Source organism: Pararge aegeria, chromosome 13, assembly GCF_905163445.1.
Source record: "Pararge aegeria chromosome 13, ilParAegt1.1, whole genome shotgun sequence".
In the NCBI taxonomy this organism is placed as follows: Eukaryota; Metazoa; Arthropoda; class Insecta; order Lepidoptera; family Nymphalidae; genus Pararge; species Pararge aegeria.
Genome location: NC_053192.1, coordinates 2646520 through 2665256, shown reverse-complemented (window position 1 = coordinate 2665256; position 18737 = coordinate 2646520). Strand labels below are relative to the sequence as shown.

Genomic DNA, 18737 nt, shown 5'->3' with positions numbered 1-18737 from the left:
GAAATGTGAGTATGATTATGAACGGTGTGTGGAGTCAATCGATCCGCATTGGATTACCGTGGTGGACTACGGCCTTAACATCTTCTCATTTTCGGAGGCGACCCGTGCCCAATAGTGGGCCGATAAAGGGTGATATGGTGATGATGATGATTGTCTTCCAGTAACGAAAAATGCCGACCATTATAATATTTGTGAGTTTTTATGAGTAAAACATTAAAAAAAAAAAAAAAAAATTTATCTCAAACGCTGGAATAATCGTAGATCCGGGTCTGACCGTTTCTTACAAAATGACAACAAGAACACCCGGCTAAGTTTGTCGTGGGCTTTTTCTTAGACCAGGTCGCGTTTGGAACCCTCGTAGCTTTAGTTTTAAGTTTGCGAATGTTGTTAACGCCATCACTGCTATGTACAAGTTTTGTACATAGCAATCAACGCATCAAAAGTGCCTATTTGAATACAGAAATTTTGACTTTGACTTTTAACATACATTGCAATCTTTATAAGGTACATTCGGAACACCTGCAATAGATAACAAGGCCTTCGTCACCAAATTGGCGATTAAACTTATCTTTGCTATATTAGTTCTGCGATATAATAATGTTACGGGCAAGGTTAAGCGTGGGATATGAGCGAAAAATTAATAAAAGAGATATGACGCCATTGTTATAATATTACTATAACATATGAACTGTATCATACTAGCTGTCCCGGCAAACTTCGTACCGCGGATCATTTTATTTTTTTACGAGTTATATTTTAATACTTATTATTTTATTGAGTTATAATAAAAATTGGTCCAGCCGTTCTTGAGTTATAAATGATGTAACTAACACAACTTTCTTTTATATATAAACACTAGCGGACCCCAGCGCCATCTGTCGGGCTGATTTGTGAATCTAAACCATCCAGGGTGCCAGCCAAACGCATACCAAAAAATTCATTTAAATCGGTCCAGCCGTTTAGGAGGAGTTCTGTGACATACACACGCACACAAGAAATATATATATAAAGATTATCCATATGTTTTAGGTTAGCCCGCTCACATCTTTGACTGCATCCTCATTTGCCACTAGGTGAGTTTGCAGAACAGGCCTAACTTGTAATCAAATAAAAAAAATGTTGAGTGTAGGCAACAACTAAAATCAAACTTAACCAAAATTTTCGAAGTTTTAAATTTAATGGAACCTATTCGAAATCAGTCCCTACAGAACAAAAATTCGGGCGTTAATTTTCCGAAACTCCGCCTTTAGGTATTAGAAAAATAGGAATATGTAAAATGTAATCAATTAATCAAATTATTTCATTCAAACCACAAGGAGCTAGAAGTTTATATATATTACTCAAAAGAAAGAAATATATCATTTAATAAAAAATGTTATGATTTTCTTAACACTCTCTGTATAGTATATACATAAAAGATATTTAAAGAAAAAAGTTTATTACGTACTCACCTTTCAGACCGCTGTTTCAAAATCCTAAACAATAGCCCATAGTCCTTCGCTTCACTGAACCCCATTTTGTTTCTTTACTATAGGACCAGTTTTATTTTTATAATTCTATGGTACTATAAAATACCCAATGAAAATCTGGACACTATAAATGACCTAATGAATTTCATAGCAAAAAAAACTTTAAATTATGATCGAAAAAATTACTTCGCACCACAGATATAGGTTAACTTTGCACAACTCAGTTTGATGTATAAAAAACTTTGTTCTCAAAACTCTGGACACTATAAGTGACCCAATAGCAAAATGTTTTGATTAGCTGGCACAGATCATTAAACCAAACAAGTCAGGCTTACTGCTCAGTGTTTTGGAGTCAATATGGTAAGCCTATCCCAACTAAAAGTCCACGCACAAATAAAAATAAACCTAGCAGTGCTCGTTTGTAAACATGGGGCTCATTTAGAGACCAAACAGAGACTGAGAGAAAAGCTGCTGATAAAATACGAATAATCATTATAAATATCACTAATGAGGCTGGGAATTGTAAACAATGTTGCTGTTATTATAATGTGGTCATTGACGGATGTCAATGGGAAGGGTACGATTGCATTAGTAGGTATGTATGAATTTAGGTACAGTTATAATAAATAATAATAAATATACTACGACAATACACACATCGCCATCTAGCCCCAAAGTAAGCGTAACTTGTGTTATGGGTACTAATGACTGATGAATATTTTTATGAATAATATACATAAATACTTATTATATACAGATAAACAGCCATACACTGAAAAACATTTATGTTCATCACACAAACATTTAGTTGTGGGAACCGAACCCACGGCCAAGACGAAACACGACAGGAGTGCACGTTAAGCTATCGGAACCTTGTGATAATAGTTGTTAAAACCCACCAACCCTTGCGGCCAAGATATAGTCAGAAAGACAAAAAATTAAATAAAATTCAGTTTCGGCTTCAGTTTCGATTACAGAGGGCCCTCTTAAAACATATTCACACCGACCGGACGAACAGCCGCGGACGATCTGACCTAAACAATCTCACTGCTCCCCGCCTTGACCAGAAGCTGGGTACGGCCATGTGTAGGAAACACAAATTCAAATTTAAATCTTTATTTGCGTGATTGCAGGTTAGCAAATTAGGTCTTATAATAAAACATAACAAGTTACGTGCTACAAACTGCCATTCTATGGCATGCAAATTATAAAAACACCTTAATTATAAAATACATAGACATACTCCCTAAGTTTTCCTTGCTAAGTAAATCTGATTAGCCTTCTTATGAGCCCCATAGTTACCAAATCGATGAAGATGATGAAACTACACCTTGGAACACTCCCCGATGTTACGAGTATAAGACAGAATGAAATCGCTAAAGCATAATAAGGTTGGTATTTAGTAGAATGTCAACCGCGTGGCATTATGTCTTTGTGTTCGGAAATACCGTGACATTATAGCTACACATCTTCGCGCTGGTTGACATATTTTTTATGGTTTCCCGTAAATTGGGCTAAAGTAGATGGCGGAAAAATTTGGGGTTCCTTTGAAAATTACTGCAATCTTTCTTTGACGTTTTGTCCATTCTCGCTAACATTTATGTTACGTTCGCTGACAAATAAACTTATTTTGATGACGACCAACGAGGCGCAGCAGGGTAAACGTTGTGTTTTTTAATTCGGAGTTCGGAGGTTAAATCCCAGGCAGACAGGATTTGAGAATTTATTATTTCTATATTTTCTCTAGGATAACACAATACCGACAAAGACGAGGCATCAAGCGATTAAGAGTAACGTAAGTTAGTTTAGGTAAGGTCAGTCATTGCTAACTTATAGTGGTATAATAGTTAATTATGCAACTATTCTATAATTAGGGGCATTAAAACACAAATGTAGGTTTATCAAATGAGTCTTTTAATACAAAGGGAATAATTAAATATCAAAGGGTCTTGTATGGAAAAAGCGTATTAAGATTTCATCAATTGGAACATCTTAATACACTTTTTCATAAGGCTTTCTTGATTTTTCCGTTGTAGTTTGTTTGAAATGTCTTTTACAGCGTTTAAAATATCTGGCGGTGTGCTCTCAAAACTTTAAAAAATATCGAAGAAAAATAGCGGGGATTCGAATAACCTACTTTTTTCCTGGTAGTGTAGCGCGCTTGAATGACAATTTTCTTTTTTCAAACAGATGTTCTTTTTCTGAAATTCATACTGATACTCATACGGTTGGTAAGGATGTGGCTGTCTGTTGAGTAAACTCTGCGCAGATGGGACAAAAAAAACATAGCATGATATTATGGATAGGAATTGGGTGTCTTAATGTTGGCAATAAGATAATTGTTTCAGAATCTTATACAGAGGATTTAAAGCATGGAGATAAAATATACAATAACTTGCGCGGATATACTAAGAGACTGCTCCTATTACTCAAAAAAAGGTCGTTGCAAAAATAGGGTGACATTAACCTACTGAAAAATGAATAATTATTTATCTGCGTAACCTTTAAGAGATTAACCACGTCTCGTTTATGGCTTCTCTGTCTTGGAAGAGCATTACGTTCGCGGTAGATACGTGACCAACTTCAAATGTGTGCCGTTTAAAAAAACGTACTATTTATGACTAACCCAATTGCGACACATTTTTTACTTTTTTATTCCACTACGGGATAGCCCTTGACTGAAATCACACATGGTGGTTATGATGCATTCAAGATAGTAGCTGGCTAACCTGTTAGGGAATATCTTAATCATATCCAAACCATACCGCTAATCTTTTTCTACACGACATCGTACCGGAACGCTAAATCGCTTAGCGACATGTCTTTGTCGGTAGCGTGGTATTCTCTTAAAGATCTTTGTTATTCAATCACGCAACGCATTCCCATCCATAGCGAGTATTGGAAGACGACACAAGAGCTAAATCAGGGGTACAAGTGTCGAGACTGGACACATGGTATCGTTTAGGTTTCCAGGATTACCGCAGGAACTCTTTATTTTTCTGGGATAAAATATACTCTGTGTCTGACTCCAGAATGCATACTATTGACGTTTCAAAAGTGTTTATAAAGTACGCCTTCTAAATTAATGAATTTTTAATTTTATTTCCATGCAAAATTTCACAACCATAAGCTATGCAGTAAAAACATGTATAGGTAACAAATGCTGCATTTTATCTGATTTTTTTTAAATCCTGCGGAAAACTTAAACCTATAGCTTTTGTGGGACAAATATTATCCTATGTCCATGTCCAGAATGCAAGCTACATGTGTTCCAAATTCCGTCAAGATCGGTTCAACAGCAACGTAAAAAAAGGAAACGGCTATAAATAAAACTTATAAACATGTTTCATTTTTTAACATAACAGTATTGCTCATGCAGTTCGTTAATCATCCTTCCACCTTCCGCTCGTCTAGGACTTATGACGTCATGCCAGGCATATGTTAGGTATAACTAGCAGTGCATTCAATGCGTGTATCTTCAGCCGCTGGCAATGACCCAGTGCCCGTGTTCCGCAGATACACTCACGTAATTATATGCATTCCCCCATGTAGTATAGGTAGACCCCTTTCGGAAGCGGTGAAATAGGGGGTACAACAGTAACTGTGGTTTGAACCTACGACAATATATTTAAGGTCTGGTTTGTTATTTATTACCGAGTCGAAATGTGCTATAAAATCTATGTATCTTTTTGATTTGTAGAGCGAAAACAGATATATGTTATTTTTGACCACATATATTATTCTGACTAAATAATTGTTCGCTTTACAGATGCAGATTTAAATCGATAGAAAAAAATGACTAGGTACCACAACTGAAAATCTGAAGTAGGTTCGGTTTTCATTAACATTTTGGAATAGAATAAAAAAATATGTAGACATTACTGAGCATTTTGTTTGAATTAACTTTTTTATATTTATCCGACAAAGCTTCGTAAGTGACATGAATAAAACCTACTAATGCGGAGTTGTTTAATAATATATTTTGATTATGGTACTTATAATAAAGGATTTCATTTTACTATTATTATTTTACTGCCTGGTAAACTGATGTCACAATCAATATTTTATATTAGACGACTCTTTTTTTCCTTAAAATGTTCTAAAGTTCTAATAAATATTATACTTTAGATATCTTATATACAATGGTGTTATTTTTTCACAATATCAATAAATCTTTTCAATTCATATTGAATTTATGAAGTCAGAAGGGACAATGGAATGAAAGCAAAACAATTGCTTAGAACTTTGCAGCGGAAGTTCTTTATTAATGACAATACCGGCTTACTGACACGCGATGTTTTGGTTATAATTTGATGACAATAATTAATTATAGAGAGAGTAAAGAAAGGAGCAATAAAACTCTTACACCTATATCGTATCAAACTACGAACACTTCTAGAAATGTTAAAAGGACAAGCCTAATAAACGAACATCTTCGTATTCTCAATAAGTATAACAGACAGACCTTTTTTTAGTAATAATTGACGGATCCTGGTAAACCAAATACCCTTGCTTAAAAACTCTTCGCAGGGCATGCAAGGAATACGTCATATAAAGTGACACCACACACAGGTTCGAATACTCTAGGACCTGTATGCAAATGATATAAAACCATGCTCCGAATACGAAATACTGTTCAAGGGTGCAGAAGTATATATCATAAGGAATTAATTACCTTGTGTGTGTTGAAAAATATCAAATCATTAGAAGCATATTTATTTCTCCATACAAACTAATTCAAAACATTCAGTGTTTACTTTTGACAACCCTATTAAAAATAAAAGACCGAGACGTGCATAGTACCTACAGTGACAGTAATAAAGTTGCAGGAGTCATTTGATTTCACTTTTGCATGTGATGTAAGGGCTGTACTGATTTCTTTCAGTAAAAACTATGGCAGTGGTGTACTCTAAAACTATTAGTATTTCTGTTTCGAAGATAAGTCTCAGAGACAGAAAATAATGTATCTCTGAAGCCTCTGAAGTTACTTCGGTTTTCATTTACACGTTGTATATTTATCAGTCTTATGCATAATTGAATAACACTTACGACAATTTAAACGCTAACAGCACATTAACTGTGGTACAAGACTTACTCGCTCGCAATCGAGGAGTTATTTTCGAGAACAGAAATACTTGAACATCTGAGTAAAATGGATCTTATTAGCATTGTGTTAAAGCTCAAATTAGCCTACTATTCTTTAGCTCGGGCTTTTGACAGAATGTTTGCAAAACCAAAATCAGAAGTACCCGATTTGCGACTTTTAAGCGAGTGACATTAGGTCCATTTTGACGGCCGACTGGCGCAGTGGGCAGCGACCCAGCTTTCTGAGTCCAAGGGCGTGGATTCGATTTCATACGAAGGCAAATCTGCCTAACACTGCAAACACTTTCACGATACAAAGTTTTATACTCGAAAACGGCTGCTTGATTGCGAGCGAGCGTATAATACTATACAATACACTAAGGAATGGCCCTACGACAGGTCGCGTCGTTCCATACATCGTCATGCCTATTTCGGTAGCGAGTGCTTACGGTTTACCAAAAACGCGTTATTGGAGTCAATCACCTTGCGGCCGCTAAATTAAGAGTTGCAGTTCCACTTACACCAATCGTATACAAATGCCACGATCGTTTATGGGAAGCGTGATGGCTGCCATCAGTGGCGTGCACTTTATAGCATAACTAGCGCTCCGCTCCTGCTTCGCTCACTAAAGATTTAGTATCTTGGGCAGTTTGGAGTGATTACTAATACAATTTCGTAATAACATTAATTTGATTTATCTCGTTAGATTTAGCCAACGTTTCGCTACAAGTAATGAAGCCGTGAAAATGTCAAACGTCACGTTTTGTATTGTATGCAAAGTTTGACAGCAGATATCGCTACGAGTAGATTTACGCCTGTCGCAAGCCTGTTGTGAGATACGTAATCAACCTGCGGGACTCGTCAAAAATGTATCTACTATTTTAAGGTTTCTTAGAATACACAAACCTATAAAGCGGGAAAATATCTCACAAGACAATGGAATTGTTACGCAGCCGAATTTGGGTACGTATATCGCTAGTTAATGGCTCGATTTCCATATAATATATGAAGTGGGGGTAGGACTTCGACTTCGGGAACTTGAGAGCGTTATAGAGAACTCTCAGGCATGCAGGGTCCCTCACGATGTTTTCCTTCACCGTTAAAGCAAGTGATAATTCAGTTGCAAAAACAGCACATAGAAAAGTAAGCGATGCGTGCTGGGATTCGAACTCGGCCTCCCAAAAGTGAGACCGAAGTCCTAACCACTTGGCTATCACCGTTTTATATATATGGTAATCACAGAATTAAGTATATACAGAAACCGTGTACACGCATATTAACGCATCAAAAACCCCTCCACTTTAGTAGTGTTTCTCAAACAGGCCAGGCGGTTAGTACGTTCCATTTAGCCGTTGACAGTAATTATTTATTATTTAATATGCTAAACGTAAAACATAAAATGGAGGAAAACATAATCCAACAGTAACAGTTTGTATGTGTGTGAGCCAGCGACATTCCGCGTGTGTATAGTGAGATGTGCGCAAAATATGGGCTAAATAAAATAAATGAAATAAATATACTAATTTCAGTTTCGGCGGTAGGAGAGCCGTAGCCTATTGAACCGCGAAACGCACCTCTTTCTTTTAGAAGCTGTGTGTGTGCGTTTTCACGTTTTTTGAACTCTATACACTGCACATGCATTGCAATGCACTGCATGTAATAATCGCTAAATGACGGTGATTCTATATGTTCCTCATTCTATGGTAGTAATATATTATTCCAAATTCGAACTTTCCTTGGCCTTCTTCCTTAGGACTAAAGTGACTAATGGGCGATAACATCTTTGTTTACTTTCGCTTGCAGACTTTCTTTTATTAGCGGCTCCGGATATATTAGGAATCGAATGCTAATGTGTTGTATCATAAATTACTGTCAAATACCACCTTTATGGTGATTACGATCTTAAAACACCGAATGCAAAGCTACTGTGCGATTATGCTATATTTAATACAAAAACTAATCCCATTTTATAAATGTAATTGAAATAATATCTTAATATAAAACATATTAAATTCCGGAAAAAGTTGTTTCATTCTTCCACACCTATTTCCTTTAGCTACGATATTAAATTATCGTGAGTATTTCATATATATAACATTGTATATAAAATAATAATAATAAATAAAGAAACAAACTACGACAATACACAGATCGCCATCTAGCCCCAAAGTAAGTATAGCTTGTGATATTGGTACTAAGATATATGATGACTATTTTTATGAATACCATATACATAACTAATTTTAATATACAGATAAACACCCAGACACTGAAAACAACCCAGGGCCTTTGACTCGGAAAGCAGGGTCGCTGCCCACTGCGCCATTCAGCTGTCCAAATACATACATATTAGAATTTTATAATTTTTATTAGTATTTTTCCCTACACTTGGAGGAATTATCAATTTTATAAATTTGTAATTCCGTAATTTTTTTATATGGCTTTTTAAATTTACATTTTAGAAGTACCCAAGTACCTACCTGTTTATATAAGAAATGTTGAGCATGTGGATATTTGTTTGTTTTTACCTATCTTCGGCTAAACCAATGCATCAATCTTGATGACATTACCATAAGTGTAGAAAGAAGTCTTTACACAATGTCCTGTAAATTCCTGTAAAATACTAGTCATAACTAATAACACAGTTATTCCACTCTCTTCCATTCCAATCCCAGTTGACAGTCGACATTTGACAGTTGACAGCTGACAGCTGGCATTTCTCTCTACCACAACCTCTGTCTACATCCCATACACTACAATTCCCAAAGAGAGTTGACGCGCTCGGCGCTCGGTCGTTAAATTTGCCGAAACCTTATATTCAACATTAAAAGAAACATTGTATCACATAACGTGAGATAAAGGAAAGAAATAGATTCTCACATGGTAATCTCTCTGAGATAGAAACCTAAAATACACTATGCATCTGTTATCAGTAGGTGAAACCGGAAATTGATTCTAGGTTATGCAGGGTGGGCCTTGCAAGTGACTCGTGGCTTCTGCATCAGACAACCTATCATAGACAAAACAGGAAAAAAACGAAAATATATTGGTCTATAATCGTATCGAAGTTTGACGAATCAGGGATTCAAACCGTTATTAAAAGTTAAAACATATAAGTTTATAATATACCTTTTCGTTAGAAAACATAGAACATAGAAAAAAATAGAAGGTGATCAATATTCATGTACAAGAACTGATGTCATCGGTCCTACCCCACGCTCGAGATCAGAGTCTTTACTATTATAAATTGTTGTATGTACTTGACTGTATAGTTTTTTACATAATTAAATGCGGCGTTTAAAATTTTATGCGTAAAAAGGTTACAAAGTTACAATATAAATCCCTGTTAATGTTTGCAAATGAACTGTTAGTTAGTTAATCTTTCTTTTATGCAGCAAAGGATTGATTTTTGCATACAGATAATTTATGGATTGGAATGCATTGCAGATTTTTATACCGGAAAAATACAGGGTTTCTATAAATAGTTACCTGGTTACCTGGTTTGATATATCATAAACTGGCGCTACATGTATCTTATTCACAACATAAATAGCATATGACGAAGTGATGAGCTCACTCAGATGCAACTGAGAGCGTGGGCTGATTGCAGGTTTGTCCGCTTGGGCATACAACTGACGTTCGTTGCGCGGCAGCTCCTTCTAGTATTCGTTACTCTGAACATAAAACGACGTATTCTTATCGAGCGAGCGTGGCATATCGAAGTGATTATGTATGCGATAAATATATCGATATATTGTTTAATGGTTATTGCCCGGCTTAGAGACAAGATGACGAGTGTTTTTACCTTCGACACTCCATTTTTGGTTGGCATGTTACTATGGCTGATTTAAAAGCTTAACATAATATCTTTTTATATATAAGTTTTATATTCTTTAAATAAAACAACTTGAAACAAATCGCAAAATCTTTACTTCTAAATAGAAGAAAAAACACTTTATTGCACGTATAACATACAGGAAAAGAAACAGTAAGTTAACAGTTATTAAAGTAGACATGCAAAGGCGGCCTTATTGCTGCAAGCAATCTCTTACAGGCAACCTTTGTAGACAGGAACTAAGTACAGCAAGAGAATGGGATAGTGCCAAGAGTGTTGTAATACAAATAAATGCATAATTTAAATATATTATATACGTAATATATAAATACAAAATAAACATAATATATATAACATACATAATATAAATAAGTAGATTTTAATACATAGTTTACAAACGATAATAAAGCAACAACTTCAAATGCCATCACTCAAAGAGAGGTAGTAGTCGTATATGTAAGATTCAGACGACTCTTAAATATAGGAAGGGAATTACTTCTACGGAATAAAAACAAAATGGCTCCCGGCCTTGATACGCGTAGACCTTTCAAGTGTACCTACTTGAAGTGGTGCAACGGATTTTAATGTAGTTTACAGTGACATATAGTGTGATTCCAGAGGAAGGTTTAAATTATCTTGTTAGAGTAAAGCAAAAATCCAAGTCTGAGACGCAGTACGTACTGGCCAGCCATTCGGCAAAAGGTACTGGTTAGTGTTTATTATCATGATGACTAATTTTAAAACTGCCCTATGATGTTTGAAAGTATCTAAAAATAACTTGTTTTTGCAGGTCAACATAAATTGAAAATTACATTTGAAAAATTATTTCCCGCGAAAACGCTCGCCGGGTGTCATGGCCGTACTCGTGTCGTCATAGGCAAATTAGAGCTTATTCTTTGAAAAAAATATTCTTTGATTTTGGTAATTATAACAAACAACTGAGCAACTGATGGTCTGAAATAACAAAATACTTACGGTACAAAATTATATTTATATAGACGTAACATCATGATCTCGAATTCAGCGTCTCACTTGTCGTAGCGCGGTCGCTAGATTTTGCAGTTTTATTCATAGAAAACTAGCGTACCCAGCCCGCGTTTCGCCGGGCTAGATTTTGCTTTATTTTTTTAAAACAATAATCTTACATCATTAAATTTTTAATAAAAGCTGTATTCGACAGTTTGACAGTTCAAAAATAGGAGTGCTCTGATCGTCACCAAACTTTACAGGATTACTCGCCAGGTCAATCCGGAGATTCCCTGAAAGTTTCATTGAAATTGCCGTTTCGGAGCCTATGCGAAACATACCCACATACTTTCTCTTTTATACTTATATATTGATAGATAAATACAAATCGATGGACCGATCAGATTAAGTCTGCTGTGGGTGGACCTTTGCACGAGTGCACCAGGCTTTCGGCCAGCCGAGAGAAGTGGCGTATGCTCGTGGGGCGTGTGACATCTGCCCTCAAAGACGCTTCATGATGACCACGACCACTCTGTCAAGAGTGTAACGACAAAGAAGAAAAAAATACCAATCTCCCTTGGAGTATAAATAAAAATACGTTTTTCATAACACATGAATTGTATCGTCATTATCATCATATCTACCCGTTACCGGCCCACAGCAGGGCACGGGTCTCCGACAATATGAAGGGGTTAATGCCGTAATCCAACACGCTGGCCCAGTGCGGATTGGTGGAATCGTATATAATTTTAGCGATTCTTTGTTACTGTCGTCATTCTTATTGTTTAGTTGTCTTTGCTGATTGTTATTCCAAACTGCCACTTTTAACTGCCAATTTATTCACCGTTTATTTTTCCCGTAAAATATTGCTCCGATTATTTTAAATAATAAATGAGACAATCCTGAACGCTTGGTTGACAAGTTATATAAAGCCCGCTAACCTGCATTAATTGGAGTGGTGGGTCTATGGTCAAACTTTTGGACAGAACTGGAAAACTAATAGGTTAAGGATGAAGACGGCCATGAACTGTATCCAAGTATATTGACGGCCACGCTAATTAAAACAGGTTTTAACGAGTGTATGGCCTGAATCCGGGGATTAACTGTGTAATACCTACATACTGGTGTCGATATTAAGTGTCTACAGGGGTCCATACACAGGGCGAATCTATCGCCAGGCAATCTTTCGCTGGCGAAATCGCAAGCGACTGATTTCACGTGGAAACTACATCGCAGGCCATCTCGGAGACCGCATAGAATCTGTCACGAAAAACCTACGACAATGGTTCGGAAAGATCCCCTTATTAAGAGCGGCAATATCCATAGCTATAATTCTTAAGGAGACGGCACCCAAAGAAGAATAAAAAGAACAAGATGATGATTCCGTAAGCCAAATCCTATCACTCAATTCGAACAGTTTATGTCCATTTTGGTATTAAATAGCTTCGTTAAAATTGTTTATCACTCTCATTGGAATATTTAAATTTTAAAATACTTAACTCACTAATTGAAGTTAGTTTTCAACATGTAAGCGGATATCCTTTAAAAGTTGTCGAAAACTTTCTATATTCTTGTCATTATATAACAACATCAGTTCAAAACCGGGCGATTAATGAGAATGATTAGAAGGAATTATGGACCTCACGGCCTACCTAGGAATCAAAATCAGGACGGTCCGATTTTCAGATGTCGGTTAGTAAAAAGTATATGCAGTTCGACAAAGATGTTCCGATTTCCGATTCCGATTTCCAAAGAGAAATTAATGCCATCATCAGACATCAATCCTTTACCGGCCCACTACAGGGGACGGGTCTCCACTCAGAATGAGAAGGACTTAGTCCGTAGTCTATACGCTGGCAGGGTGCGTATTGGTAGACTTCACACGCCCTTGATAATGTTATGAAGAACTCTCAGGTATGCAGGTTTCCTCACGATGTTTTCCTTCACCGTTTATGTGATAGTGATATTTAAATTTTTTAAATTAAAGTTTCTCTCTATACTATTAAACTTAAAACTCCGAAAAGTTGGTGGTGCATGCCGGGGCTCGAACTCGGTCTCCACGAAAGGAAAGCCGGAGCCGTACCCACTAGGCTAGCACCGTATATGTTAGCGGTATTTATTTGACGGCCGATAGGCGCAGTGGGCAGCGACCCTGCTTTCTGAGCCAAGGCCGTGGGTTCGATTCCCACAACTGGACAATGATTGTGTGATGAACATGAATATTTTCCAGTGTCTGGGTGTTTATCTGTATATTATAAGTATTTATGTATATTATTCATATAATTATTCGTCAGTCATCTTAGTACCCATAACACAAGCTATGCTTACTTTGGGGCTAGATGGCAATGTGTGTATTGTCGTAGTATATTTATTTATTATATTTATTTATAAAATTTAAGCTTAACTTGCTATACTCCGCGAAAATCAGAAGTATCTTATGATGTAATTTATAATTTCTTCAATCCTTATACTCCTCACCAAAACAGATCTTCGGCAATGTAACCTCTACGCACGTTTCGCTCGGAAACCGGAGCATCAAATCAAAACAAATACACTTTATTGTACAAAATACAAAGCAATAAACAAACACAACTGAAATAAAGAAAGAAAAGGTACAATGGGCATTTCCTGAGCATCCTTAGGAGATGTTGACTTTACAATGAATAATTGTTATGATTACACCATACAGATTCTTCTGATTTTCGCGAAGTAAAGCAAATTGAGCTAAATATTCATAATATATCATGGGATTCCGCAAAGTAACGCCTGCTTCTATCCAATATTAGTTATATTGTTTAAATATAATTAAACTGATTAAAAACCCTTACAGGTTTGCCAGTGACCATCTTAGACTGCATCAATAACTTACGAGTACCATCATAGCTTCAGAAAACATTCCAGTCACGCATTATTTATTCTCGTTTAATATTAAAAGAAAAAATCGGGTGTAGTAAGTACTATGGATTTGTTTGGATAGAGAAACGTTTTTCGTTATACTTTACGGAACCCTAAAAGCTACAAAAGGTAACACAACACGTTCTGCCTCTGTCACAAAGATCGTGTATCTCTCCGTGACGCAACACGTTCAGAGCAAGATGGGATGACATGGACGTTCGACATTTACGTGGATACGTTCGTAAGCTTGACTTTCTTTGTTCGCTTATCAATGGTTCAGTGGCGTGTACTTCATACATGTACAAAAGCACTGCCTACCCTAAAATATTTACCAAGCTAGTACCTATAGGAGGACGATTTATCAATTTAAAGCAGTCTTCCTACTTTGTGCCTATCACATTTAAAAACCTTGTGTGCCCCACTGCAATGGTTTAACGATTGTTTGCAAGAATATTGCTTCGCTTACGCATATAATCTTCTGGGACGACGTGTCGGCATAGTTAGCTTTTGATGAAATATATCAATATAAAAATTTAAGTCACAAAATGCACTAACAACATTCGTAGAAAAAACAGTAAAGGTTCGAAAAAATGTCGCAAGGTTTAAGAATAGCGCCTTCCCAGTTTCCAGGTTAAAAAAACAAAAATGAAACTGAACTGAAACATATCGGGGTGTATGTTCTGGCTTTATTGGGGAGGTTGTTGGCCGTATTCAAGATATTATATAGGCATTCTTACTATCCGTACTATACTATAATATCATAAATGAAAATGTGTGTTTGTTTGTTTGTACTTTACGCCCTAACTAAACAACCAATCGACTTGATTTTCGTCAAAAAGTTAGCTGAAAGGCGGTTAGTATTTTTTTCTATTCCACTACAAGTTAGGCTCAACTGCAATCTCATCTGTTGGTAAGTAATGATGCAGTATGGTAAAAAATGCAATTCAAAATTCAAAATACATTTATTTCAAGTATGCTTAATACAAGCACTTTTGAAACGTCAAGTCTGGCTGTTCGTAGTGACTCTACCACCGGTTCGGAAGGCAGGTTCTACCGAGAAGAAGTCGGCAAGAAACTCAGCAGTTGTTCTTTAGTGACAACTTTTATTTTTGTATCTTGTGATAGATGAAAGCAAAGCCGGATGCTTCCAGGCAACCTTGTGATAAACGACTAAGACACCAGAAGGTATCTTTGCATCGTTCGAGTCCATGTAGGACTGGAGTGTATCGATAATGCAGTGACCTGAATGTCATGAACATTGGTTGTTAATCAAATATAATTTTAATTGTTTGAAAACTATCTATTAATTAAATTAAATATCTGGCAAATATGAATTTATAGTTATCAAAAGTTTAATTATTTACCCACTTTTTACTCAATTTACTGTAACACTTGTCATTACGAAATTCATCAATTGTATCCTATACACTCACCTCGCTGAAATAAATGTGTTTTAACATATTCATTAAACTTACGCATTGGTAGGTTCAAAATTATCTAACACTGGATCTTAGAAGACTGAGGATTCTAAATAAATGCATCATGAAGTAAGCATGCGTTCTTTACTTTGTTGAAGATGTGACTCAGCAACATTTTAACTTATACCTGCATATTGTGCGTACCTATCTCACATGACCTTGGTTGTGACTTGTGACAAGTCAAAGCTTGGGCGTTAAGGGCTCTATTCACGAGCGATCTGTTGAAGCGTTCAACGCAAGTCGCAGCGAACCAAGACTAAACTGTCTTTGCCAACTTGATAAATATGGCTCGATTGCAGTGGGCATATAAAAAATTACATGAGTATCTACATAGCTCTCGTGTGTACTCAAATATTTATCTCTGCAATAAGCTGCAATATGGCTAGAATATTTATTGCAGAAAAACTATCAGAAACGAAGATGCGAAGCGCTTCGTACGCGTCCGCGGTATATCGACCACGTAGGGATGCAGATCCTTACGGTGCCTCGGGGTTCGATGGTAAAAATCTCTAGCTTCACAATACCTGAAAGGTCTTCCTAATGTTCCCAAAGGTGTGTGGAATCCATCAATCCGAACTGGGCCAGCGTGGTGGACTATTGTGGTGGCCTCAACTCCTTCCCATTGTGGGAGGAGACCCGTGCAATATATTGGGTTGGTAATGGGTTGATATGATAATAGAAGTATTAAATTTCGTCTGCGACGCTGACGGATTGCCCGATAGATACCTTTACAGGTACCGAAACGAGTTAAAGTAACAGCGTGGAGTATGGCGTAATACCGGATGAGTAAGCACAGATTTACGTGCTTAGAAGCTAAATGATTAATTGAAAACAATTTTTTTTGTACGTTTTTCTTTTGTTCGTTGGTAAAGTAGCTTCTGTTATCTTTTTATAAAAAAAATTGTATTACGATGCAATTGAAGCTACAGCTTCAATTGCATCGTAATACAATTTTTCATCGGCAGCTCTTGTATAGTAGGATAAAGCGATTTAATGCTCTGTCGGGTCTCTTTAAAAGAATCGAGTCTTTTTTTTTTTTTCTTACACTTCAACCTTAACTGCAATCTCACCTGGTGGTAAGTGATGATGCAGTCTAAGATTGCGGGCTAACCTGTTAGGGAGTATTGTAGTCATAGGTTAGTACGCGACATCGTACCGGAACACTATATCGCTTAGCGGCTCGTGTTGTCGGTAGTGTGGTAACTAGCCACGGCCAAAGCCTACCACCAGATAAAATCTAGGCCCTTATTGGTTGTAGAACTCAAAAACACATCTTATCGTCGAGCTATTAGCGTCCCTCTGCAGGTCACAGGCCTCCTCTCTCACAGGATACATGGTTTAAAGCATAAATCCAATGCGGTGTGGTGGGCTTAAACGAAAGACAAGGATAGGCATTGTAAGAGTTATAAAAAGCCTACTCTTAAGTATTTATAGCTCGTACTGGAGATTTTCTTCATTTTCTATCATCTGCATACCCTGTGTAATAAGTGTGTATACCCTATGTGTGATTAAAATTTCAAAATTAAATAATTACTATGACTTATCGCATAAATAAATAATAAATAAATATACTACGACAGTACACCCATTGCCATCTAGTCCCAAAGTAAGCGTAGCTTTTGTTATAGGTACTAAGATAGCAGATGAATATTTTTTTATGAATATAATACACATAAATACTTACACATACAGATAAACACCCAGACACTGAAAAACATTCATGTTTATCACACAAAAATTTTCCAGTTGTGGGAATCGAACCCACGACCTTGGACTCAGAAAGCAGGGTCGCTGCCCACTTCGCCACTCGGCCGTCAAACCCTGTGTGGTTTGAGACTATGTGAGTTACGTGGCATAAGTTAATATTAGTATGTTGTTTTACACAAAAGTGGGAAAAAAACGCATTATATTTATTAAACAGCTGGCCGGTAGTAAATTATGCGGAATTCCCTATCCCCAGTGCGGCGACACGAAACGTTGGTACACGGGCACCGGCATATGGGTCAGCCGCCACCCGCTGCCACGCCCGGGCGCACCTTGCAGCCACACGACAAGCCAGTACAACCACACGGGGCTTTGTACTTTTTCAACTTGTTCTACGTGTTTATAGAAGCAAATAATACTTGTTACGTATTTAAAACAAAATCGTTACCTTGCGATACTCGTATAGCGCCTCTACATAGACATCAGCATATAGGTCAGCTACCACCCGCTGGCACACCCGGACACACCTTGCAGGCACACGACAAGCCTTTATAAACACATCCTTTGTACAGCCACACTGGCTTTGTACTTTTTTAACTCGTTCTATGTGTTTATAGAAACAAATGATACTTTTTACACATTTAACACAAAACCGTGTTGAAAAGCCTGCCATGTGGATGTGAGTTGCGTCCTGTTGGCAGCGGGTGGAAGCTGACCCATATACCAGTGCCCGAGTAGAGTCGTTTTCCAATATATCACAATCAATTTTATTTAATTTTTGTAATAACGGAACGTTATATATCGATATCTTAGGCATTTCTTGCATCCCTACATATTATGTTGATTTCACAATAATTAATATTTATTTAGGAAACTGTCATGTGAATATCGCTTTTCTAACTAGCAAAGCCTCAATAAGCGTGGAGTGGGAAAGTGACAAAAAAGTTGGCCTACCGCATTAAAACTTCCCATCATTGTCTCTGTGTATGGGAAACAGATAGGTTAACAACCGATTGAAGGGTCTAGTTTACACTTATAAAAGACAAACACAACGTCGGAAAATTCTTAACAAAAAATCCGATTCAGCAATTAATATTATAAAAATAAATAGTTAATATTTTTTTCATATCTCATGTTCGGAACATTGGCGTTCTTCATCTAGACTTCATTACTTTACCGCGGGTGGTAAAGTCATTCAAAAAGAGAACAGTTTGAACAGCCTTTCAACTCTTTTTTTTTTGGCTCTGGCTTTACACAGATTAGCCAATTTTAGGTATCTATAAGTTTAATAAAAGTTAGAGAAAC

At 36.7% G+C, this 18737-nt stretch overlaps 1 protein-coding gene across 5 annotated transcripts in view; it reads right to left on the bottom strand.

Moving 5' to 3' along the window:
* Window positions 1-18737, bottom strand: part of LOC120628541 (unconventional myosin IC) — a 66945-nt gene that overhangs the window by 22436 nt on the left and 25772 nt on the right. The window contains exon 1 of one of the 5 annotated variants that reach the window (XM_039896937.1): window positions 1452-1531. The exons of the other annotated variants lie outside the window; for them this stretch is intronic. Within the exon in view, the coding sequence (XP_039752871.1) occupies window positions 1452-1516 (65 nt within the window). The 5' untranslated portion in view covers window positions 1517-1531. Of the gene's footprint in view, window positions 1-1451; window positions 1532-18737 lie in introns of those variants that run through there. 5 annotated transcript variants of the gene reach the window in all.